This window comes from Manis javanica, chromosome 7 (assembly GCF_040802235.1).
Source record: "Manis javanica isolate MJ-LG chromosome 7, MJ_LKY, whole genome shotgun sequence".
In the NCBI taxonomy this organism is placed as follows: domain Eukaryota; kingdom Metazoa; phylum Chordata; class Mammalia; order Pholidota; family Manidae; genus Manis; species Manis javanica.
Window position 1 is genome coordinate 75,962,863 of NC_133162.1, and position 26,454 is coordinate 75,989,316.

Consider the following 26,454-nt stretch of genomic DNA (forward strand, 5'->3'; position numbering starts at 1 on the left):
TCCTCGGCCACCACTCACATCTTCTGGGCAGTCTTAGTCACTTGTCACCAAAGCCTCTCACTCCATCTGCCTGAGGTCAGGAGACATTCTGAAAGGCTAATCTGAACATGTCTCTTCTCAGCTGCTCCAAAACACGCCAGGCCTGAGGACCCACACTCCTGGCTCACCCCTGCTCTCTTCCTCCAGCCCAAGGATGTCCTCTGTCCCTGGGCTTGCAGAACCCATCATGGCTGTGGTTACCTGAGAGCTTGGGGACTGTGACCCCACTTCCATTGGTATGAAATAGGCTAGCTGGAGACTGGGAAAGTGGCCAAGGCCCAAGTTAGGGGGAGGAAGAACCTTGTGAACATTGGCACAAACCCTCTTCAGACTCCTTATTTTCTCCAGTCCAAGCAACAGCTCTGAGGTGTGGCTTACCCTCCCCATCCACAGATGGGAGACCCACTCAGAGCTAGTGCTTCCCCATGGTTACCAAGGTAATAACACACAACTGTGACTCCAGCCCAGCGCTCTGTCCTCAGTTGCCACTTTGTGTTTTAACTGCAGTGCTGCCTCTAGAGCATTTCTCGACGCCCCTTTGCCCATGGACCCCGTGTTCCCATCAAGGCATTAAGGCAGCTCTGCACTGGCCAGATGGTGCCTATCAGGGTGGGACTGAGTGCCCAAGCCCCTCCGCTGGCGTCCCCTACAGGCCAGGGAAAATCGGCCACCCCCAAAGTGAATGAAGCTCCTGCTCAAATTGGCAAGTGATCACCCTGAGTGATGGCCATGCTTGTCACCGGCCAGCTTGTTGAGTCCTCCTGAATATCATGTCCCAGGACAGTGAGGAAGCCAGGACGGAGATGGAGTGAGGCCACTAGCTGGAAAACGTGAGGGTCTGACCAGCTCCGCGGTTCGCTTACACTCTTTGTGTCTCCATTTCCTTTTCTGTAAAATGAGGGTAGTGCAGCACCTTCACATGAATGGTCGTGATGACTCTGTTCATAAACTCTAAGTGCTGAGAATAGGACAGGATGAACAGTAAAGGCTAAATAAATGGGTATTTACACAAGACACACATCACACACACACATCAAACACACTCACAAACATCACACACATGCATCATAAACACACACACAGGTAGACGGTGGAAACTAGGCACCTGGAGCCAGAGTCTCCCATCTGTTCTGCAGGTCCTTCACTTGCTGGCACATGTCCTTGGGAGAACTTCACAAGGTCATGGAGCCTCAATTCTTCCCTGCATGGCAGGGTTGCTGTGAGGAGCTGGGGCATGCGGCCATTAAGTGCTCTGTAGGGTGTGCTGCCCCTGAGGTGCGGTGGGTGGCTCACTGGTGTCCCTGCCCTTCAGCTGGGACGAGCCGGTGAGCCCCTAGGACCTAGAGAGAATAGGCACCGGTGCCGCCACTGCTCTGGACCTGAAGCACCGGGAGAGGGGAGGGGGCTGGGGGAGGCATCCCAAGAGCTCACCAAGAGCTCATAGGCACCTCCCTCCCCACGACAGAGGCACTCTGTCCCGCTCCCTGAGGTGCTCCACCATCGCACAGTAGAGGGTGGGACCTGGCCCCTTGGTGCTCCTCACTGCTTTTCTGGAGGCAGCGGTTCTGCACAGGCACCTAAGGGTGGAGCTTGTACAGTGTCTGCCTGGGAAGAGAGGCAGTACTGGGCCGGGGACCAGCCCCAAGTGACAAAGATGAGGGGCCACACACAGGCAGCCAAACACAACAGCCCAGCCCAGCCCTCTTGGACTTTCTGGGAGAGAGACAAGCTGGAGCCACAAACACAGGCGTGTGTCACCCGAGCCCAGAGAGAAAGGTGGGCACAGGGAGTGTGACTGGTTGGGGCCAAGAAGAGTTCTGATTAGGGTACTGGGAGAAGGTCCCACAGTGCTGCATGCAGAATGTTTCCAGCACAGAGGGGGTGTGGTCTGGGGTCGGTGCCCCGCTGCTCTCGCAAAGCCCTGAGAGCTTGGGGATCTCCGTAAGGAGGCAGCCGGGAGCCAGTAAGGCTGGGAGCGGGCCTGAAATGGAGTTCACCCAGGACAAATGGAAGGTCCAGTGTTTGGAAACGAACACCAACTGTTAAGAAAGGGCAGGAGGAGACAGGAAGCTGGGCAGCATCTTGAGCAGGGAAAACCCCCAGGAACTTAATCAGCCCTGGGTTCAAAGCAATGAGCCAAGAGTGCGAGCCAGCAAGTGGAGCTGAAGTCATGGGAACAGCAAGAACTGTGACAGGGGCAGGTGAACGGGGCGGTGGGGGGCCAGGGGGAGCAGGTCCCACCCACCGCCAAGACCTGGAGCCCAGACGCACAGCCCACATGGGCCTAGGCCTGTGGGTTGGCAACCCACGGCAGACAGCTCGGGCAGCAGAGGGGTGTGGCCCGTCAGTGTGGACTGTCTGTGTGCTCTAAGGGGTGGCACACCACCACTGTGGGCAGAGAAGGATGGGCATCTGTGCTCTGAGGAGGCTGGACTAGCAAACCTCTGGGGTTCTGCCTGAAACCCCTCTGGTTTCCAGAGACCCATCCGGAAGGCTCTCTGCCGTCTCCATCTTCTCACCCACCAATCCCCGGGCCCTGTGGAGAGCCTGCCTCGGCCCTCCGTCCACAGGGAGAAGGCTCACTCCACAGCCGAAGACCAGCTCAGGGCTGAGGCTGGAGCACCCTGCCCACTCCCCCCTCTCCTCTTCCCCTGCTAGTGTTGATCGGCATGGGCGCTGAGACCTTCCTCCAGGGGCAGTTCAAAAGCCTGGCTTTCTATCTACTGTGAGTATGTGTGCATACCCCCTTTTCCCTACTGATTCTATCCTATCCCAGAAGTGGAAGGAGTACAGGGGCCTTCCAGGATATTCCCTGGTTGGGGAAGGGGTTTAGTCAGACCATCCCATAAATTAACCAGTTATCTACCCACCCACCCCTCCATCCATCCATCTATCCACCTATCCAACCACCCACTCACTCACACATCTACCCATCTATCTATTCATCCTTCTACCTATCCACCCATCCATCCATCATCCATCCACTCATTTCTCCATCCATCTCTCCACCCACCCATCTTTTGAATAATTTCTTTATTCAGCAAACATTAACTGAGCTCTAGTTTTAGAGAGAGGGGAATCAGCTCAAAGGACTACATATTTGAGCCTTTTTACATACATGCCAACCACAGTTAAATGTTTGATTTTCATCATGTCCCTTAGCTCTGCTAGCACCATAGAAGCACATAGTTTCTTAGTTTGCAGATGAGAAAATTAAGAAAGAGTAGGGTGCTCAGCCCACATCACCAAGCTCATGAGAAGCAAGGTCCAGATTCAGTGTTGGGTCCATTTGGTCCCCCAGCCTCTGTCCTTTCTTCTCTGCCAGCTGCCTCTGGTGGGAAGGGGATCGCTGTGTAGTGATCACACAGCCTAGGCCCCAGCCATCTCTGGCCATCCAGCTTCTCAGCAGCCCCATCCTGAGGGAGCCTGTGAGGTCACAGGTACGTCCTCCACTTGTTCTCCCCCACATCCACTGGGGCCTTGCCTGCACCCTGGGGAGCCCTCCCTCCTCAGGGCAGCTCTGTGGTTTGCTAGGTGGCTCACACCCACCACCTCCCAGCCATGGCCCACCCTCCAAGTCCATCACACAGCCACAGAATCAGCCGCTAGAGGCACAGGCCTCTCTAGCAACCTCCGACAGCTGTCACTGCCCCTGTCACTCCTTTGCCATCTTCTGACCCCCAATATCCTGTCACTCAATTTATACCCCAGGAGCTTCTGACTCTTTCTAGACTTGCCCAGTCACCTCACCTGTAAGCCATTGCCCATCCCACTGAGACCTGGGAGCCTTTCCCCCAAAGCTGTCTCAGCATCCCCAAAGCCTGGCATTCCTTCCTGGCACCGTGCCCTGGGAAGCCCACTCCAAGCCTGAAGCCCCCTACCCCCAGCCCCATCTGGAAGAGGTTCTCCTGTCTGAACTCCTGCCACATTTCACTGAGCCCACCCCAGCCACCAGCACTGTCCCACTGGGATCCTGAAGCAGGTCTGGGCCTTCCACGCCTCAGCAGGTTTGCACAGCTCACAAAGGAGGTCAGGCTTCTTCCTGCAGCAGCTGGTTAATGCATACCTGTCCCTGCCTAGGACCCAGCATCCTCCTGACACTCCATCCCTGCCTTGAGGGGGGCTGTGTCCATCTGGTCTCCCCATGGTCCAGTCCTAGGAAATGGTCTTCCCAGGCTCAAGTCCCCCTGCTCCTCACTGACAAGTAGTTCATGTTCTGCTTCCCTGCCCCGTGGGATCTGCACCCCTGGCCACCCAGCCCATGCCTCCTGCCCTCATACCACTCAGCCCTCTAAGGCACCCAAACGTCCCACCTCCAACTTTCCCTCATCTCCCACACACATACAGTCTACCCTATGCAGATCTCGGACTCCTGCCACTGCACACTCACTCAGAGCATCCACCAGCATAGCACGCCCCCATGTGACTGTCCCTCCCTGCTCTGTCCCCAGGTCCTGCACACTCACTCAGAGCATCCACCAGCATAGCACGTCCCCATGTGACTGTCCCTCCCTGCTCTGTCCCCAGGTCCAGGCTGGCCTGCACCAGGGGCTGGCACCTGTAGGAACTGAGCTGTCACTGCCTTCTTGCTCTTCTCCAGTTCTCGCCACACCTGTTTCTGCTCCCCTCTCCCTCTTCTTGTGAGGCCCCTCACTGCCTTCCTCACTCTACCCACAAACAGCAGCCCTTCCATTGGCCGAAGGGTCCCTGTGGCCAGAGTGGAGCCCTAGGCAGAGGCGGTGGTGTGAAGGACACACCTGGCTGGGCTCTCAGACTTGGACTCACTGCCTCACCCTAGTGGCTGGGGTTTGACCTCTCTGCGCCTCAGTTTCCCTAGCTGTAAGCTGAGGGTGATTATAGTGCTTCCACAATAAAACTGATACAGGCCTAAATGAGTTGACATTCATAAAGCCCTTGCACATGCTTGGCACAGAGTGATCACTATATAAGTGTTAGTTGCCACCATTTAAAAGCTGAAGAGAAAGAGTTAGGGAGACTGTGGGAGGCATAGAGAAAGTGGGAGGAAGTAGAGATTAGGTACTAAATGGTCACAGGAGAAACAAAAATATCTACTGTCTATACCATGAGCACTACATGCCAAGCACATTCCACTCTTGACCCAATCCAGGGTTCTCACAACCAAGCAGTAGGTGCCCCTCTGGTGGCACTAGGTGGAGGGATTTGCCTGCAGTGTCTACACAGGTTGTGGGGGTCAGGATCTCCTGCTGGCCTGCAGGTCCCTCAGCCACCTCTGTTCCCCGGCCCCATGTCTTCACCAAGGCCCAGCACAGCCCAGCTCTGGTACTGAGCCGGCCCCCACGGATGCTGGCTGGGGGGCAGAGTTAGGCCAGCAAACCCCTGGCCAGTCAGTGGCTGTCAGTGGCCAGGGGTCCCCACTGCTGGGAGAAGACAGGCTGTGGGAAGTCGAGGAGGAGAGAGGGCGCTGGGAAGCCCTCACTTGTCTCCACCATAGGTTCACAGGAGCCGCCGTCTTCATGTGCGAAGGGGCCTTCTTTGTGGCTCAACTGCTGTCCATCTGCTTCCAGTAAGTAGCTTCCATGTGGCATTCCACCACCCCCAGCCCTAGACCCCCAGGAGTCCCCATCTCTGAGGCCACAGCCCAGGTGATGGCCTGCTCCTGAGGCAGCATTGGACAGTTTCCCTGATAGCATAGATCCTGGGCCTGGGGGCCAAGAGTCAGGCTTTGTAGGACCTTGGGAAGCCTCAGGGCCACAGAGACCCAGAGGTGCTCCGTGTGCAGAAGCTCCATCAGAGTGGTCAAGGGCTGTCCCTGGACCATGGCTCTCAGAACCTAAACAGTTGGGTCTCTGTGATCATTGAAAAAGCCAGCCCTCAAATCCAGGTGTCCTGGTACTTTACAAGACCACCAGCTGCCTCCCGCGCCACCAGCCCTGGTGAGGTCCCACTCAATGCAACTTCCAGGAGATTCTTCCAATTTGGGGAGAGCAGGTGAGGGAGGAGCCCTGGACTAAAAGCCGTTTTACCTGCTCTGGACTCCTTCCTCCCAGCCCAGGAGCAAATCAGAAAAGAATGTCCACCAGAGGGCACCAATGAGCAAGTCCAGCAGCAGATCTGGGGTGCTGCCCTCTGGGCCTGCACATCGTCCGTCCCCACCCCACCGCCACTGCCCCAAAGCGAGCCTGGGCAGGAGCAGAGTTCCGCTCCAGACCCATCCTGAGGCATTTTCCTCCTTTGAAACTGAGACAGAATCCCAGAAGAAAGAAGTCTGCTCTGTATCAGGCCTCTGCCAGGCCCATGTGTGACCCCTGTATGCCACTTAAGAGAGAAACCCCTCTGGTCCAGTACCATCTTATGCCTAGGTCAGGCTCAGTGAGTAGGGTGCAACTGCTCGCTCAAGTGCCTGAGCCCTTGTGCAGTGCACAATCCACACAACTGTCCCAGCCAGGTGTCCCCTGCACTGCATACCTTCTGCACTGCACTGTGGACTTCCCAGTGGGCCCAAGTCTCCTCTCCTTCTCACCACCTTTGCACAGTTCTGAGATCATTTACCTCTCTTCCCTCTTTACCAGAAAGTCAGGGCTGGGCAGCCTTTCAGAGAAATCGGGGATCCTCGGAGGGACTCAGGCAAGACCCCTAACTGTGGAATCCCTGGTGAGGACTCCAGCCCATGGGGGTGTTCATCCAGAGGTCACCATTGAGAACCTGGGCACGGCAGGACCCAGTCCCAGCCTCCAACAGCTTTGCATGTTTCTCGGGTTTCCCTGGGTTACTCCCTGCTTCCTGCTAATCCTGGACTCCCTCCGCCAGGTGTCAGCCAGGGTCCCTGGCCTACAAAGCAAAGGAGAAGGCCCACTGGCTGGGATGCTTCCAGAAGTTCCTGGCATACATGCTGCTGTCTGTGGCCTGCTTCCTCCACCCTGTCCTGGTCTGGCACGTAACAATCCCAGGTGGGAGCTCCAGGTGGCAGGGGAGGCAGGCAGTCCCTACCAGATGTGACAGGAGGGGCTGAAGCCTCCCCTGAGGGCCTTCAGCACTACTGGCTCCAGGACCCTACTGGCCCCACTGCCTTCCTTGGCCCAGATCATGGGGTGAGGAAGAGTCAGACACCCCCATGCTGATCTAGTGGTAGGAATGTCTCAAGAAATACATCCTCCATTAGGTGTCCAGAGGTTGCCCCCACAAAAGGAAACTGGCCTTCCCTCCAATGCTGGTGTAAGGGACAAGCTTTCAGAGGGTGAGAGATAGTCACTTGTCAGTCCAAAGCCTTCCATGTCTCCCCAGTGCATACCCACTCAGGCCCAAACCCCTCATCCTGGCCAGGAAGGCAAACCGTGACAGGCCCCCGGTGGACCCTCAGAGCTCACCATCGCCTTCCAGTCCACCTCAGACCTTACTAGACAGCCCAGCTTCTGATCCCAGGAGCCAGGACTCAATGCCACCTCCTGGGCTTTGTCCACTGCCTCTTCTGTTAGCACCCTCTGCTCCCTCCTCCCTAGCAGCCAAAACTGTGTCCCTACTATGACCCATCGGAAATGCCCAGGGAGCAAAGCTGAGAGGCAGGGCCTCCTCTTCCTCCCAGTGGCTTCTCTGAACATACCTGCCCAGCCTCTCATGGCCATGCTATCTGGCCCTCCCAGACTCCTGAGAAGGATTCAGCAATGTCAGGGCCAGATGGAGCCACCACCTCCTGCTCCCAGGAGAGCAGGGGTTGTGGGCTTGGAGATGGCCTGGAGATGGGGGGACAGAGAGGAGTCTGCCAGAGTCTCAAGTCTATCAGGCAAGTTCAGGGGGACTTCCCCACTCCTGAGAATGAAAGAGACCAGGCTCTGTCTCTGGGACAGAGTCTAGGCCCATGGGCAGCGCTCCTGAGAGGAAAGCTGGGCTCCTCAGGAACTTTCTGAGAGGGAAGCTGGGCAGGCAGGAAAGGGTCAGGCCCAGGGTCCCTGGCTACAGATTAGGGTGGGGCTTCAGCACAGCACCAGCCCCACTGACACCCCTGGGCCAGGCGACAAGCCTGCCCCCAAATCTGAAGTAGGTGTTTGAGGACAAGTCAGCTGTGACAGCTAGAATGCAGGGGCCCCAATGTGGCTGCACAGATGGCACCATGGCTCTCTGGACAGTGGCCTTGGCCAGCCTCGACTTGTCCGGGGCACATCCAGTTTCCTGACATCCCAGGTCTCTTCCAGGCTCCATGCTCATCATCACTGGCCTGGCCTACTTCCTCCTGAGCAAGCAGAAGAGCAAAGCTGCCCCTGAGGCTACAGTCCCCCCAGAGCAGTACACAGACGCCTCCAGCAGCGCCATGACTACCACCAGCTCTGGGGACACTGAGCAAACCTACACCTTCCAGGGGGCCCTCAGGGAAGGGCCTGGCTCCCTCTTCATCCACATGAAGAGCATCCTGAAGGGGGCCAAGAAGCCCACTGCCGCCCAGCACCCAGATACCCTGACGGATCTGACTGTGGAGCCAGTGGGCTCACCAGCCAAGAAGAAAGAGGTGCACTTTGAAGACAGTGCGGTCAGAATCATCCCGTCCCTGGAAAGCATGGATGATGGGGACAGTGAGCCAGAGGAGGCCACTGCTGACACCACCCCCATCATCCCTCCCCGCCAGGCCCCAATTTTCCTATCTTCTCTCACAGACACCAGCTTCTTCTGAGTGGTGTGCTCCAGCTTTAGAGACGCCGGGCCAGGGTTCTGCATAGATTGGTGCCCCTGCCTAGAGTCTCCTGTCCAGGAGCTCAGGGTCTCCACAGGTCAACTCCGAGGGGTGACCAGACATCCTCAGAGTGTCTAGGCCTCTGGGGCCATCAAGGGCTTGCAGGGCATACAGAGGCCTTGAGGGAGGCACAGATGGCACTCAGGCTGCCTGAAGCCAGCACAGCTTCCTCCCTTCTGGACACAGAGAACATGGCTGCCTCAGCCCAGGGAGAAACCACTGGGCTTCTGTGCCTGGCATGGGCCCAGTACTCAGCAAGAACTCATGGCCCACCTCTCCTGTGACATCCAGCTCTGAAGGCCCATGATGGTTGGCGACTTAGGCATCTCAAAGGCAGGTGTTGAAGGTGGCCCTAGGGTCCAACCCCCAACCAAGGACTTCTCAGGATGGGGAGGTAGGCAAGGCTGCAAAATCCACACACATCCCCCATTCCTCCCACCCTCTGTGGAGCACCACCCTGCAGTGGGCGGCAGTCTGCAGTGCTGGGCAGCAGGAGGAACAGCACCACTCTGTGCTCACCAAGGGAAAGCAGGCCAGAGAAGTGAAACTAGTTCCTGAAGTATCGCTGAGCCCTCCCTGCAATACACGGATTCCTCCCAGATTCCAAGTAGATGATGGAAGCTAAAAGATCCTGAATGCCGATGGCAGTTTTCAGCAGTAAATGCCTCAGCCCAGGACACAGCATAGGCAGGGGCCATGCAGGTGGTGCCCCAGAGACTCACAGCACAGAAAAGTGGCTCCAGCAAGCTTAGCTGTCTGCTAGCAGAATAAGACCAATAAATATGTGTGTTCAAAATGGGAGAGAAGTAAGGGGAAGGAAAGACTGGGAATAGGAGGAAAGTGGACCAGCAGGCAGCTTTCTGCCACAGGCCTACAGACGTCACAATTAACCTAGAATGAACCAAAAAATTCAAACCAGATATTCCTTGGAGGATTTGCAATATAGTTTTTATTTCTAAAAAGTGTCTTTTGGTCCCTGGGATTGTTGCCAAGAAGAGCAGACACACTGTTCTTCGTAGGCAATCTCAGTAAATGAGAAATCTAAAGAAACAGTTGCGCTGTTTCCTAGTTGGCCGGGTTTCTGTAGAGAAAGCCTTAGAAAACATACTTTAGGTCTACATAAGAAACCTGCTCATTCTTGTATACTTTCCAACATTCCCTGCCAGTTACTTTTGCAAATGTGTGGGAATAATTACCAACCAGAAGCTGGTATCAATTTGGTGCCTAAATGCAGCCAGTGCCCCAAGTAAGCAGACCTCTTTCTGCAGTATCCCAGTTCTTCTGTCCAACCAAGTGAGAAAACATAATCCCATCCCCCTAAACCCTCAGAGCTGGAAGCAGTGGAGCTAGCTGTTTCTCTAGCTGTCCCCAAGGAGGGACTCCAGGATCTGAGAGCCACAGTTGGGGCAGAGTAATTAACATAGAACATGGGTTTGGGTAGATGGGGATTGCGCTCAAGTCCTACTGGGCCAGAAATCCCAGGCAGGCCCTGTGCATAGAAGGCACCCCCATGGAGAGGAGCCAGGGTCTTGCACTGTCGTGTCAGGGAGATGTGATGGGCACACACACCTCACAGCACAAGTGTGGCCGGCCCCTGGGGCACCCAGCACTCCGGCTCTGTTCTCAGGACCCAAGCCAGCAGAGCAGGATGGACCAAGGAGCAAACCCGGAAGTGTGACGTCAGTGTAGCAGACAGTTGTGTGAGCCAGAGCACAAGAGCAGTTTGGGATGTGTCTTAGCTGTGAAGGCAAGTCCGGAGTTTCAGGAGACATGACACGCTTGCCATCCCAAGACATCTAGGCTTTCTGATGCCTGGCATCAGTTTGCAGGGTTTGAAGCATTAGGGGCTTGGGATATGATCCTAAATTAGCAAAGTAAAGCTCTAAAACACTCTTATTGCTGGGGAAAAAAAACGAAGCTGAGCTGAAATTAAACAGACCAGGACTGTCACCCCTGTTAGTGTACCAGGCAAAAAATTGGCAGCTCCTGTTGTCCAAGGTCATGTTCCATCTGAGCCGCAGCCCACCATGCTCTACAGACACATGGTTACCCACCCTCATCCCTGCAGAAAGACTATAAGGGCCAGCATCCTACCCCTTCTCAGCAGAAAATGTCCCATAGTCTTTAGACATGGGACAGCCCACTTGGAAGCAGGAAGAGCACTGGGCTGCGATAATTAAGTCTGTTGGTAATACACTGATTGATCTTAGCCAACCCCCTTCTCCCCTCTGGTCTCAGGTTCCCCCATTAAATGGGAATAATGCACTTCTCTCAGGATGAGGCAATGACTCAAAGAGGGAGTTAGGGAAAGGGCTTTTGAAATTGCAAATCACCCAGGTCAGGTCGAGGGCACATTCCTGTCACTGTGGGGTGTCACAGTGAAGAAGCCCCAGAGTGAGCAGGCACTGAGAAGACACCACCAAGATTTGTTTCTGGGACATGGCCAGTGCAGATCCAAAAGCTCCATGCTCAACTCCAGATTCTAGTGCTTGAGCCTGCGGAGGGTTCACAGAGAGCCACAGTGGACCCCCAACATGAAAAGCCATGCCCTAGGGGTCACCCAGTATGTCTTTTCAGTCTCCCATCAGTCTTAAGGGTTTTTTTTTTTTATTTTTTAAAAATATTTGTTTAGTTGTAATTCACATACCATAAAATTCACCCACTTAAAGTACACAATTCAATGGTTCCTAGTGTATTCATAACCAAGGTCACCATAATCTAAGTTCACAACAGTATCACCACCCCCCTCACTAGGGATACCCCTTAACAATCACTCTCCAACCACCCCCACCCTAAACCACTGATCTACTTTCTGTCTTTATTCTTTTCTGGACATTTCGTATAAATGGAATCACATATGTAGTCTTTTGTGACTTACTTGGTTCACATAACATTTTCAAGTTTCATCCATGTTATGACATTTATCTTGATTTCATTCCTTTTCATGGCTGAATAATATTCCACTATGAGCTATGCCACATTGTATTTATCCATTCATCTGCTGATGGACATCTGGGCTGTTTCTACTTTGTGCCAATTATGAACAATGCTGCTATGAACATGCATGCACAAGTTTTTGAGTAGACCTATATTTTCATTTTTCTTAGATATATACCTAGTGGTAGAATTGCTGAGTCAAACAGTAACTTTATGTTTAACTCCTTGAGAGACTGACAAACTGCTTTCCAAAGACACCGCACAATTTCACATTCCCACCAATAGTATATGAGGTTCTGATTTCTCCATATCCTCAACGTGTTCTTATCTGTCTTTTTTATTATAGTCATCCATTCATCATGGTTTTGATATACATTTTCCTAATGACTAATGGTGTAGAGAACTGCTGACCATTTGTTTGTATATATTCTTGGAGAAATATCAATTCAAATGCTTTGCCTATACTTTCATTGGGTTATATTTTTATTTTGAGTTGTAAGAGTTTTTCACATATTCCAGTTACTAGAAACCCTCATCAGATAAATGACTTTCAAATATTTATTTCATTCTGTGGATTACCTTTTCACTTTCTTGACAGTGTCCTTTGAAGCACAAAAGATTTAATTTTAGTGAAGGCTAATTTATCTACTTTTTTTCTTTTATTCTTATTCTCTTGTGGTCAAGTCTAAGAAACCATTGCCTAACCAAAGTCATAAAGATTTATTCCTATATTTTCTTCTAAGAGTTTGATAGTGTTAGCCCTTCAATGTAGAAGTATCTATCTTGAGGTAACTTCTATATGTGGTGTGAGGTGGAATCTAACTTAATTCTTTAACTTGTGCATATCCACTTGGTCCAGCATCATTTGCTGAGCTGAATTGTTTTTGCACCTTTGTCAAAAATTTCTGCACTTGATAGTCTATTCTATTGATCTGTGTATCTATCCTTATGCCATTACTACACTGTTCTGATTATATAACTGTAGTATGTTTTTACCAGGAAGTGTGAGCCTCCAACTTTGTTTTTCTTTTACAAAGCAGTTTGGCTAAGCAGGTCCCTCCTGTTTCCATGTGAATTTTAGGATCAACTTGTTAATTTTTGAAAATTTTTGTTTGTTTTGCTATTGAGTTCTTTGAGTTCTTTATATATTTTTTATATTAACCCCTTTCCAGATATGATTTTCAAATATTTCTCCCATTCCATGTGTTGCCTTCTCATTTTGTTGATAGTTTTCTATGCAGAAGATTTTTCAGCTTGATGTAGTCCCACTTGTTTATTTTTCCCTATGTTGCCTTTATTTTAATTGTCAAATCCCCAAAAAAGTCATAACCAAGACCATTGTCAAAGAACTTGTTTTCTTCTAACAGTTTTATGTTTTTAAGTCTTACATTCAAGCCTTTAATCCATTTGATTTCTGTATGTGGTGTTAGCATGTGGCTGTCCAGTTTTCCCAATACCATATTTTAAAGAGAATATCCTTTCTCCATTGTATATTCTTGGCCCCTTTGTTTAAAGTAATTGACCATATATGTATGAGTTTATTTCTGGGTTCTCTATTCTATTCCACTGACCTATGTGTCTGTTTTTTTGCCAGTACACACCATTTTAATTAATATAGCTTTGTAAAATAGCTGGGAATCAGGAAGTGTGATGCCTCTAAACTAATTATTAGTTACAATAGTATTTTTTTAATGTGATAAAGTTTATTAGATTGTGTTTGTTTACTTATTTATTTATTTTGGTATCATTAATATACACTTACATGAACAACATTGTAGTTACTAGATTCCCCCCATTATCGAGACCCCACCACATACCCCATTAAAGTCACTGTCCATCAGCATAGTATGATGCTATAGAATCACTACTTTACAATAGTTTTTTAATGGGTTCTTTATCATTATCAACATAAAATATCACATCATCTGCAAATAGAAATAGCTTCACTTCTTCCTTTCTGATTTGAAAACCTTTTATTTCTTTTTCTTGCCTAATTTCCCTGGCTAGAATTGCCAGCACAACATTGAGTAGAACAAGAGTAGATATTTTTGTCTTGCTCCTGATCCTAGAAAAAGCATTCAGTCTTTCATCACTGAGTATTATGTCAGCTAGGTTTCTTGCAGATACCCTCTTTATGAGGTTGAGGAAGTTTCCTATTTCCAGTTTGTTAGATGTTTTTATTATAAAACATTATTGCATTTTGTGAAATGCTTTTTCTGCATCTTGTAAGATGATCATTAATTTTCAAATGTTCAACCAACCTTGTACTCATGGGATAAATCCCATTTGTTTATGGTATATAATCCTTTTTATATGTTGTTGGATGGTTTTCTAGATGCTGTATTTTGTTGAGGATTTTTATGTCCATATTCATAAAGGATGTTGAACAGTAGTTTTCTATTCTTGTGACAGCATAATACTGACCTCCTAGAATGTGTTAGGAATTATCCCCTTTTTTCTACTTTTTGAAGGAATTTATGAAGGACTGATATCAATGCTTCTTTACATTTTATTATAACCTCACAATAAAGTTATTTGGGCCTGAACCTACTTCAAACTCTTTAAAAATTTTTTTAATTTCCTCTTGAATTAGTTTTGGCAATTTGTGTTTCCAGGAATTTGTCCATTTCATCCAAGTTATCTAATTTGTTGGCATAATGTTGTTTGTAATAATACCTTATACTCCCTTTTACTTCTGTGAAATCAGTAGTTATCTCCCCTCTTTTTATTACCAATTTTAGTAATATGAGTCTTCTTTCTTTTTTTCTTAGTATGTCAACTAAAGGATTGTCAGCTTTGTTGATCTTTTCAAAGGACTTTTAGTTTCATTGATTTTTCTCCATTGTTTTTTATATTTGCTATTTCATTAATTTCTGTTCAAATCTTTAATCTTTCTGCTTACTTTGCATTTAGTTTACTCTTCTTTTTCAGGTTCTTCAGGTGAAAGTTTAGGTTAGTGAAATAAGATATTTTTTTTGATATATATTTATATTTACAGCTATAAATTTCTCTCTGACCACTGCTCTACCTGCATCCCATATGATTTGGTATGTTGAGTTCTTGTTTTCATTTACCTGGAAGATTTTTCTAGTTTCCTTTGATTTCTTTTTTGACCCATTGGCCATTTAGAAGTATGTTATTTAATTTAAACAAATTCTAATTCATTTCCATTGTGGTTGGAGAACACACTTCAATCCTTTTAAATGTATTGAGTTTGTTCTATGGTCTGTCTTGGACAACATTCCACATGCTCTTAAGGAGCATGTGTATTCTCCAGTTGTTGGTTGGAGTATACTATGCAGGTCTAAGTGAGTCTAAGTGTTCTTCATGTCCTCTAAGTCCTTGTTAATCATCTGGCTGTTGTTCTATCCATTATTAAAAATGTGGTTTTGAAGTCTTTAACTACTGTGGTTAAATTGTCTATTTTTCCTGTCAATTCTGTCAGTTTTTGCTTCATGTGTTTGGGGTTCTGATGTTAGATGCATATGTGTTTATAATTGTATATCTTCTTGATGCAGTAACTTTATCATTATGAAATGTCCCTCTTTATCTTTAGCAACATTTTTTTTTTAGAATAGATTTTGTTTGATATTATTGTATCCACTCCAGCTTTCTTATGATTATTTGCATGGCATATATTTTTCATCTTTTTCTTTCAACCTATTTGTATCTTTGAAACCAAGTATTTTCCTATAGACAGGATATAGATAAATCTTATTTTGTTAACCAATCTGTTAATCTCCACCTTTTGATTATATTGTTAAATTCATTTATATTTAATGTTATTGATATGATAGGATTTATGGCTTCCACTTTGCTTTTTGTTTTCTGTCTCATATATTGTTTTGTTCTCTACTCCTCCTTTACTGATGTCTTTTATAGTAAATATGTATTTTCTAATGTAAAATTTAATTCCTTTAATAATTTGTTTAAATTACATTTTTAAATTATTTTCTTAGTGGTTGTTGTAGGGAATACAATACACATTTTAACATATTAAAATCTAGTTTAAATGTATTCAGACTTAATTCTATTGAAATACAGAAACTTTACTTCTATATAACTCCATAACTCCATTCTGTCCCATTTTTTGTGCTAACATTTTATATATATTGGTTCTATAAATACTACAAACCCAACAATACATTATTGTAATCACTACCTTTTACAATCATATGTCTTTTAAAGCAGCTGAGAGAAGAAAGGAGAGTAAGTATATCATTCATTATGTTAGTCTCTTTGTTTACCATTTCTGGTCCTCTTCATTTCCTCCTTTGAGGTCAGGTTACCATCTGGTGTCATTTCCTTATGGCAAAATAGTTTTATTTCCCCCTCCTCCTTTGTGCCATTATTGTCATTGCCTGCTAATTTCTTTAGTAGTTCTTGTTAGACAAATACGCTAGCAACAAATTTGCTCAGATTTTTCTTTCTCTGAGAATATATTTTACCATCATCTTGGAAAAATAATTTAACTGGTTATAATATTCTTGGTTGACAGTTTTTCAATTTGGGGGTTAACTTTCTATACTTCTAATATTTTCTAAACTGCCTTCTTGCCTCCATTGTTTCTGTTGAGAAGTCAGTTCTTATTCTTATTGGGCTTTATTTATATATAATAAGTCATTTTCACTGCAATTTGCCTGAATGTAAGGCTCTTCAAATTTATCCTTCTTGGAATTTATTGCACTTTTTGGGTGTGTACATTAGTGTTTTTCATCAATTTGTGAATTTTTCAGCCACTATTTTTTAGAATAATCTAAAAAGTAGCAGATTTTTTGGTAGTCCTATTATGCTTATGTTGGTGTGCTTAATGGTGTCCCATGTTAGTCTGCAGCTCTCTTCATTTTTCTTCCTTTTTCTTCTCTGTTTTTCAGATTGCATAATCTCTATCAATCTATCTTCAAGTTTCCTGATTCTTTCCTGTTATCTTAAATCTACTGTTGAGTGAATTTTTCATTTCACTTATTGTACTTTTCCACTTTATAATTTCCATGGTTCTTTTAAAGTAACTTCTCTCTCTGTATGTTTTTTTTCTTATTTCACTTAAACATTGACTTTATTTATTTTTATTCCCTATTTTGTAAGATATCATACTTTCCTTTAATTCTTTAAATATGTTTTCTTTTGAACATATTTATAATAGCTGCCTTGAAGTCTTCATCAGCTAAGTCCCACATCTGGGTCCCCTCACACATTGTGTCTACTGCCTACTTTTTCTTCTTGTGTATCACATGTTCTTTTTGTGTGTGTATCTCAAAATATTTTTATAGCAACTGGGCATTTTAGATAGTATATGGTAACTACTCTGGATACAGTTTCTCTCCTATCCCTACTTAGGTCTCTTGTTGTTTTCTGCTTATGCATTTGTGTGGCTTCTTGTTACTGTTTGTTAACTGAGTTGCGTGGTCAAATTCTGTGAAATCAGTTTTCCTCCACTGTTCAGTCTCTTATGTCCCTGCTCAGATTTTTTCTCTGTGTTTAATCTTTCAGACTTGCTCCTTAGGGGTTTCCCCTGGGTCAGGGGAAATGCATAAACCATTCATTGTTCAAAAGCTGTGATTGAGCACCTTTGGTCACAAAGATACTTACCTTTCACCATTGTGCATGTATGTGACTTGGAAGTTCCTATCACAGTTCTAAGTGTTGTGCCCAAAGTTGAAAAATCCAGAAGACCACCAAGGAGCCAACACCAATGCAAAAGCAAAGAGTCTTTATTCGAGCTATCTCGAGCTCAATCTCTCATCTGCACCAACGCAGTGGCAAGATGCCAGAGAAAGAGAGCAAGTTTCAAAAGTACAAAGGTTTTATTGGGGATCTAGGGGCTGTTGGTGGGGTGAGAGGTCATGGCTCTGGTCCAATGGCAGGGTCTAAGGGTGGTTGGTGGGCTTCTTGCTGACTGGCGAGGAGAGAGCCCAAGCTCTGATTGGCTGAGGTAGGATCTGGGCCCCGATTGTCTGGAGTAGCATCCGGGTCCTGATTGGCTGAGGTAGGATCCAGGTCCCAATTGTCTGAGGTAGGATCCTTGAAATGGCAGCACTTATTCTAAGGGGGGCTGTGTCTAAAAATAAAATTAACTCTTGGGGGAAAAAACTAAGTCCCCTTCACTAAGAATCTATATTTTCCCCCAAATTTAGCCAAGGACTTGTAGCTTGGATGTTCTGATCACTCCTGAAAGGGCACAACCTTGGGCACACAAAGCTAGTGCCAGACTGTCAGAGATGCATGTGATTTTATTGTAAAGCCTGGCATTCTAAGAGTTGCCAAGGCCCAGTATTTGGTTAGAGAGTATGCTGAAGTCCCTTGTGCCAGGGAGCCATCTACCATTTCTTGACGGATCAGTGTGAGTTGGGGAGTGCTTTCAAGTCTGCCCCACATCCTGCTAGTGGTCCTGAGTGGGTGCAGCCTAGCATTTGCACACAGCCTTCCTGATTCCCAGAGTTGACTGGGATCCCTAGAGAGCTCTTCTTGGCTGTCCCCTTATTCAGTTCTCAAGTAAACTTCTGGTTGTTCTGTCCTTTTGCTTGTTGTTTCTTGTTCAATTGCCCTGGAGTTATAAGCCCCCTTTTCATTGCTATCCACCAAGAGCACCATTGTTTTCAATAACTCCCTGATGCATGGAATTTTCCACATTCTCTTCTAAATAAAGTCAGTCCCCTAAGGCAGAGCTGTGAGCCTTCCTCCTTGCTGTCTGCTTTCTCCCAAGGCAGAATATCTGTGGCATTGCATTCAAGCCACAGATTGGGACAGATATCAGCAGGGACACTCCTGCTTTACAAGAAGATCCTGGGGTGGGAGATATATGCTGGTATTCTAGTCTTGCATCCCCCAGCATGGAGGCACCCCCTCGGAGTGAAGTGGAGTGGGGCCATTGAGGGCCTAGTATTCTCAATGTGCTGCATCTGGAGCAGAGCTTCTGCTGAATGAGTGAGGGCTCAGTGAGAGAAGGGCCTTAGTCATCTTGGCTGTGCCTCACTAAATAGAACTTCTGCAACACAGGGATTCAAGGATGACAAACATCAACTTTTTGCCTGTATTCAGGCAAAACTGCAACCTCTACTGAGAGTCCAAGGGATAAGGAGCCCTGTGGAGACCCTAGGGAGGAAGCAGGTGTGAGGTCCATGCACCTGCCCAGGTGAGCATTTGGAGTCATTTCTGTGAGAGTGAGGGGAGGGTAAAGGTGAAAATGTCTCATACCCCCACCTCTTCTTAGTAAATTTAGATTTTCTAAATGAGTTTCTCCATTTGTTGCCAGGCAGGTGGGTCTGGGTGTCTTTTCAATGGGTTTCAGCCCCAGCAAGTTTGCTATGGATTAAATGTGACCAAAGAAATTGACAGCATAACGTTCTTTGGGGTGAAAGGGTTTATTACTCGGCTTGTTCTCCTGGCGGGTAGGTCAAGCACTAGCATCTCTGCCTCTGCCCAGAGCACTGGGCCGAGCTCTCTACACAGTGCAATAATAGCTTATTGCCTAAAGGTGTGGAAGCAGTAGCCTAGCAACAGGCCAGATACATCATCAGGTGGTTTAAGTTCAGTGAGGATCCTGGCCATAGGAACCCCAACTTCCCCACACTCTACCCCTCCAGGATTCTCACCTTAAACAATCTACATGCTCTCAATCTTCTGCAATGGTCCCTGTGCGAGAAAGCTGGAGCACTGTAACCAGATTCCACAACAGCAACAGAGGATAACAACAACTTAGAGATAATAAAAATTAAGATACAGCAAGATTTTGATACAAAAATTATAATAATCCTCAAGCCAGAGGAGGTTCCTAAAATTATAATAATTCTGAAGTCAAAGGAAGTACCCAATCCACTAAGACTTTAGGGCCAATAAGACACAGGTTTTAAGGTGGGTATTATAAAGCCCACCCATAGTCCTTTCAATTCCCCAGTGTGGCCAGTAAAAAAGCCAGATGGCTCCTGGCGTATGACTGTGGATTACGGAGAACTGAATAAAGTCACACCCCCTATGCATGCTGCTGTTCCCTCTATTTCAGTCTTGATGGATACCCTCAGCCATGACCTAGGAACATACCATTATGTGGCAGATCTTGCTAACGCCTTCTTTTCCATTGACATTGTGCAGGAAAGTCAGGAACAGTTTGCCTTCATGTGGGAAGGACGACAATGAACTTTAAGCGTCCTTCCACAAGGATACCTCCACAGCCCCACCATCTGTCATGGACTTGTAGCCCAGGACTTGGCTACATGGGAGAAATCGCATCTCTGCCTCTGCGCAGAGCTCTGGGCCAAGCTCTCTCTACAGTGCAATAATAGCTTATTGCCTAAAGGTGTGGAAGCAGTAACCTAGCAACAGGCCAGTTACATCATCAGGTGGTGTAAGTTCAGTGACGATCCTGGCCATAGGAACCCCACTTCCCCACACTGGGCATGTCTTTCTCTGCACACCAGGTGAAACCTCAAGCTGGACAGGGGAGGGTTCTTGACGCTGAACAAGGAAGAATTCTCAAGAAGGTCAGATGACTGTAGGTAAAGGAGGAATTCATTAAAGCAAGAGTAGCAGTAAATGGCAGCAGGCGTGCAGGCAGCAGAGAGCAAGGAATGACAGAGGGAGGAAAGGGAAGCTCATGGAATTCCTGCTCAGCACAGGGGAAATCCCTCGAAGCCAGAGTCACCTGGTGTCCAGTGACTGCTTGAATCAGCATGGCATGAGAACTAAGCCCCTACCAGCCCAGGATTTGGGGGAGCTGCAGAACACTGTACAGAGTGAGATTATGTTCTGAGAACTTCCCAAAGGCAAAGAAAGATTTTTTGGACAGGCTACTAAAGAGCATGACCATAGAGCTACAGTCCTGTCCCAGTCACCCAGGTGATGGAAATTTACAAGCCCAATCCAGAGATCTCAGTAGCCCCTCCCTACATTTCTGACGTAGGACAGAGAGAATGAAGACTTGTGCTTAAGTCTCGAAAATGGAATGAAATGTCCAAGTAACAAAGATGGTTATCACTGGAAGAGTGGAGACAAAATGCAGTTAAGTTGAGCAGTAAGAAGTTTTATTTAAGGCAAAAAGTACACATTCAAAGAAAGAGGAATGTAGGCAACCTCAGAGAGGAGGAGCACTTTAGGGGCTTAGGATTCTGTCTTTTAAGGCTTTCAAGAATGGGGTGAAGGGCAGTGGGTGGGGGTGGGAGCGTAGGGTTGATATGTGGTCTCATGATGTCTCTTTCTAGTGAGAGACATCACCAACCTCAGTCAGTCCTCCAGATAATTATGTAAGATAACCTTAACACAAGGAATTTATTGATCCTGTTCTTCTCCAAGGTAATGGTTACCCTCAAGCACCTAAACATATCAGTTAGGACTGCTTGCCCTGCCTTAAGATAGGTTGTTGGCTTATTACCAAAGAATACATTAGGAATCTTACCTCCTAACTCCCTGATTGTTAAAATGGAATTTTAGCCTTAAGATAGAGCTCCTCTTGTTCTTACTATACTGTTTATATCTTGGCATTTTTCATCATAGGCAGGAAAAGTTAATCATGTTGCATATCCCATGTCCCTGCCCTACCTCACATTTGCTGTTTGCCTTTGGACAAATTCCAGAGATGTTTAATAATTGTTATTTATAATTTTCTCCCACTAAATCACTATTTGGTTGAGGAAAATGTTCTCCATGCTCCTTGTATTGTCAACCAAGAAGTCTTCCTCCTAATGTATGTATATGTATGTGTATATATGCATATATATGTAGTCTTTTTTTTGCCATGACCATGAAGAAATGGAGCACACTGATGAGAACACTGACCATCAAGTGTTCAAGACCTAAGCTTGAACCCTGATCCAATTTCCACCAGCTACATGGCCAGAGGTTATTTAACTCCTCTGAGCTCCACTTCCTCATTTGTAAAGAAAAGACAATAATAATACTTACCTCCAAGAATTGACTAGTAGCTGACAGGCACTCAGGAAACATCAGCCCCCCTGGTCCTCCTGATCCTTAAATGCTCCTTTCCTGGAACATGGGTGCCTACAGCCATTCTGGGATCTGTTGCTCCCTCCTTGGTCAGCTCTGCTGGGATGCAGCTTTCTCTGTAGGCTGCATATTACTCTTGACAAGTCCCGCCTGCTCCTTTCAGCTCAGCCTGGAGCCAATACCTTGCCAGTGGCATATCTGTCCTAGGAACAAACTTGAGCCCCTTTTCCTGGGGTTCTACCTGGACCCACATGCTACTAACCTCTCAAAAGAAAAGTATTCTTTGCTATGTCCAAAGCTTCTTGCTTCATCCCCTGCCTGGGCAAAATTTTCAGCTTGCTCCATAAACTGATCAGTCATTTAGCCTGTGTCTTCCTCTCAAAGCCCTAGGATCACCTGTAGAGAGGAGAAAATCTAATGCTTTTAGGAAACAAACAGGACTCTCCCCATTGGCTGGCTGGCTAGGGGCTACTCCCATGGGATCTGCCTGGCTGTTGTCTTTCACTGTTACAAGAAGAAGGAGGAACTGATAAGTTAAGACCTTTGCACAGGATAGAAATGGAATTCAGAGAAGCCAAGTTTCAGGTAAGTCAATTATTATGCCCCAAGTTTCACATTATGACAAGGTTGAAAACAGCTTCATAGAGAGAAGCCTCCAGGAGGCCTAGTGCAGTTCCCCTCGGCTCTGCTGAGATTCTGGACTTTGGGTCATCCCTCAAACACAACTTGAGGGAAGGAGGCTATCTCTCCAGGTGCTGTCAGCTCCAGGCCTCAGGGAGAGACACCCAGCTGTGCATACTAACAGGAGCATTTGCCCAGACTTCAGAGCAGGCCCAAGGAGAATGCACCACTGCACCTAAAGATAGGCTGTGTAATTTTTTTGCAGCTTAAGCTTTGCGGGAATTTGCACAGTCTCTTAGTAAAGTGGTCTAGAAAAGTGTAGAGCATTAAAACTGGAAAAGTATGTTAGGAATATACTGGGGCAGGTACAAGAGCCCACCCAATGGAATATTTACCTCCTAATGGATGTTGAAAGCCTCTGTCCATCTCAAAGCAATTTCCCTTTAAAGAGAAGACAATGACTAAATGAATGGATGATGAATGGATGACTCATTTGTTCCTAAACAGTTGCTTCTGTCTGAGGCTGTGAATGGCCGCAGATGGGGGGGAAGGTGCCACCAGCCCTCCATCATTTCAGTTTCCAGTTTCCAGTTCCCAGGAACCTCCGTGAGAGGTTTGCAGGCCCCAAGTCTTGAGTTTTTCTTTCCACAGGGAAACAGCAAGTCCCTTTCTTTTAAACCAGCAGCACTAGTATAAACCCTAGTAACATTGGTTACTAGGGACAAGAGTTAATTTACCTCAACAAATATTAAGTGCCCACTGGTGGTCTAGGTGCCATGCAAGAAGCTGGGCTGAAGGAGTGAGTTGGGCACACTGAGCTCAAAGATGGTCACTGAGTGTTGCTGACGTGATGCAGAGATAAAGATGCAGAGACGTTTACAAAAAAATTGCAAACAACGTGCCTTAAGAGGTGGATTCAGAGGGAAATCTAGGAAGGTGGATCTTTGTTGAGGACTAGAATGTTATCAGCTACGTAATTGTCTATCCTGGGACAAGTCTGCCAGAGTGTGAAGCCAACAGATACATTTTCCATGCATAACAAAAGAAGATGTCTCTGTGGCAGTAAGAGTATAAGGCAGACAGGAGCATCAACCACAGTGACAATGAGCACTGACCGTCAAGACTGAGCATGTGCCAGGCCGTCCACAGGCTCCACGCCCTTAATCCCACCACTTATAAATCAGGCTGATTATGATCAACTGTAGACGGGAATCCCTGGCATGGAGGACTTAGAAACATGCACCCTGCTGTGAAGCTAAGATACAGTAGAACCAGGATGCATTCCAGGTGCTACAGCTGGATTCTCAATGCCGCCAGGAGACCAAAATCTCAGACTGGCCACAGACCTCAGGGCGCATCTCCTTGACTATGCCCCTTCCTCTGGGCTTCTCTTCCCTCATCTGAATGAGAAGGGCGCTGATCAGATGACTCTAAGGTCCCTTTCAACTAAGTCATCTGAAACTCTAATTTTTCTTAGGGTAGAAGAGAGGAGGAAAGGGACAGGGAGGAATAAAGAAAATGAGAATGAGGAGAACTAGCTCAGGTGGAGCAAGGCAGACGACCAGCTTCCCACTTGGGTCATGACTGGCCTCCTATTTTGCCCTTGTGTTTGTATGCCCAGGCACGGTTACTGTTCTAAGCACTAAGCATCCCACCCCAACAGTTAGTCTACTCTGAGGCCATCCTGGTAAACTGCCCCAAAGGCGTGAAGTTGGAATTCCGTCAGGATGATGTCAGGTTCCATTTGAGATCATTTACAACCTGCTGGTGGGGGCAGAGGGGTTGTCTTTAGGAACCTTGGTGTAGTTGAGCTGCTGTCACTGTGCTGCAGCCTGGAGCTACACTATCAAAAGGGTCACCCAAGTGAAGTCAGGGGTCTTTTGGTTGTCGACATGATTATTGGCACATCCTACGCAATATATCTGAATTGAATTATGATGCCAGATAAAGTTATGGGCTGAAGCCAGATAATTCAGATAAAGATGATTCAGATAAAGATGAAGCCAGATAATTCAGATAAAGATAATTCAGATAATATATCTGAATTGAATTATGATGCCAGATAAAGATGGGACTGAAGCTATGTATCAGCCATTATCATGCATAACCAATAAATGGTTTAATAGCTTCAAAAAAAAAAAAAGGAGAGTACCTGACAGGTCTTCTGCCCTCAGCACATCAACATTGTGTTGCTCACACTGCCAGGGGCCTGGCACCTTTTGGGTTTTCCTAGATGGTTGGTGGACCCAGCAGAGCCTAGGAGCTGTGGCCAGCCCTCCCACATGGCTTGCCTCCAAGCGCAGGACAATGATTCCAGCCTCAGCAGGGTCTCTCCGGCTCCATGCAAGTAAGAAGTGACTAAGCAGACTTCACTTCGACACTCAAGGGCACAGCATAAATGCCATCTCTCCAGCTTCCTTCCAGGGGACCCTGCTTGCTGCATTCCAGCCCTAGAGTTTATAAAGGTCAGCAGAGAGAGCCCAGCCAGCAGAGCCTCCCCAAGGCCCCTTGCTCCCAAAACCACCGAGCTGCTGGCTAAGCACGCCCTCACCTCCCCCTCAGGGGCTGGTGGGGACTTCTCTGGTCTCAGGTCCCAGGAGCTCTCATTTGTCCTCCAGCATTTTCAGTTCCCACTTCTCTGACTTGGGTGGCTCCCTGTGCCTATGGTCACCCTACTCTTCTCTAGTCAAGGTCCTCTCCCACTTACCAGAGCCTCCACCCCTCCTACAGAGAAGCTGCTCTCCTGAACATCTCTCCAGCCTGGTCCTTCTTCTCCTCTTTCAAACCCTGCTCACTCATCACAAGGCAGCAGCTCTGTTCCCTTGAAATGGAACCCCTCATCTGCAGACTGCAGTTAGATGGGCCTGTAGATGGGCATTGCTGGGCTTCGTCCCAGTGGCCTGACTTTTCACAGCTAATCTGCCTTCCTCCGCTTTGTGCAGATGATCCACCCTCAGCAGCATGCCACATCCCATTCTGGCCAATGAGAAGTGAACAGAGGTAGCCTGGTGCAGAAAAGGTTTATTGTTACTAAAATGAGCCTCAGAGAGGTGCATCCTTTCTCTTCTCCCACTGAATGTGGTCACATCTGCCAGGAAACATACAAACCACCAGCAAATATCAAGCAAAACCAAACCATCATGCTAAGGACAACAGAGTGCAGATATGGAAAGAACCTGGGTCTTTGAAGACATCTCTGAGAGTTGATTTCCCCAACCCTGGGGCTTTTTATTATGTAAGGTAATAAAGCCCACTTCGTTTGGGTTTTTTATTCCTCACAACAGAAAGCATCCTAACCCAGATGTAGCTTATCCACCCCTTTTGCCAGGCTTGGCAGAGGGAAAAGGTCTGATAACATTCCAAACTCTTCCCGTACCTGTGGACTAAATCAGGCCCTCTGCCTGCTTTGTATAAATAAAGTTTTGTTGACATACAGCCACACCATTCATTTCAGATTGCCTATGGCTGCTTTTGCTTGAGTAGAGGACAGAGAAGCAATGTGGTCTACAAGTATGAAAATATTTACTATCCAGACCTTTCTGGAAGTGTTTGCCAGCTCCTACTTTAGATCCATTAGGCCAGTGGAGAAGCAAAAGTCCCTGAAAAACTGCTGCAGATCATGTAGGTACTTAATACATCAAATCACAGTGGAAAAGACACACCACCCCCGAGTCCTGAAAGGCCTAATGTTGGCCATACCTTGCTACAGAGTGTGCCCTGAGGACATGGTGGGGAACCAGTCACTGGTCAAGCTCACTGGCTGCCATGGTTCATTTTATTTATCTACTTGGCTAAGCCATGGTGCCCAGTTATTTGGTCAAACACTGGTCTAGATGCCAAGAAGGGTTTTTTTTTTTTAACTTTGTGTAAAGTGTTTCAGCTCCTCCATGATGTGGTAGGCTTTGACCCGGCAGTTGGGGGCCCTCAGAGAAAAGACTGAGGCTTCTTATAGAAGAGGCAGTTGCCTCAAGATTGAGACCCAGAAACCCTGCCTGAGCTTCCAGCTTGCTGGCCCAAAGATTTTAGACTCAAGGCTGCAACATCAATTCTTATCTGAATCTCCAGTGTATTGGCCTGCCCAGAAGATTTTGGACCCATCAGTCCCCATAATCCCATGAGCCAGGTCCTTAATACAAATAAATAAGTCTCCCTTTCTCTCTCTCATCTCTCCCTTTCTATCTCAACAGGATATAATATATATATAATCTCCTGTTGATTCT

The 26,454-nt window shown here is 47.1% G+C and overlaps 1 protein-coding gene across 3 annotated transcripts in view; it reads left to right on the plus strand.

The window, feature by feature from the left end:
- The window catches only part of TMEM72 (transmembrane protein 72), a 40,684-nt gene extending 14,243 nt beyond the window's left edge, over positions 1 to 26,441 (plus strand). Inside the window, exons 2-6 of one of the 3 annotated variants that reach the window (XR_012133271.1) lie at positions 2,698 to 2,764; positions 5,513 to 5,584; positions 6,829 to 6,968; positions 8,208 to 18,809; positions 19,766 to 26,441. Coding sequence is in view for 2 of the 3 variants with exons in the window: in XM_017644069.3 (XP_017499558.2) it covers positions 2,698 to 2,764; positions 5,513 to 5,584; positions 6,829 to 6,968; positions 8,208 to 8,680 (752 nt within the window). In the remaining variant the exon portion in view is untranslated. Of the gene's footprint in view, positions 1 to 2,697; positions 2,765 to 3,364; positions 3,480 to 5,512; positions 5,585 to 6,828; positions 6,969 to 8,207 lie in introns of all 3 variants that reach the window. The other 2 variants (XM_037019917.2, XM_017644069.3) reach the window with 2 other exon arrangements.
- Positions 26,442 to 26,454: the final 13 nt, after the last annotated feature.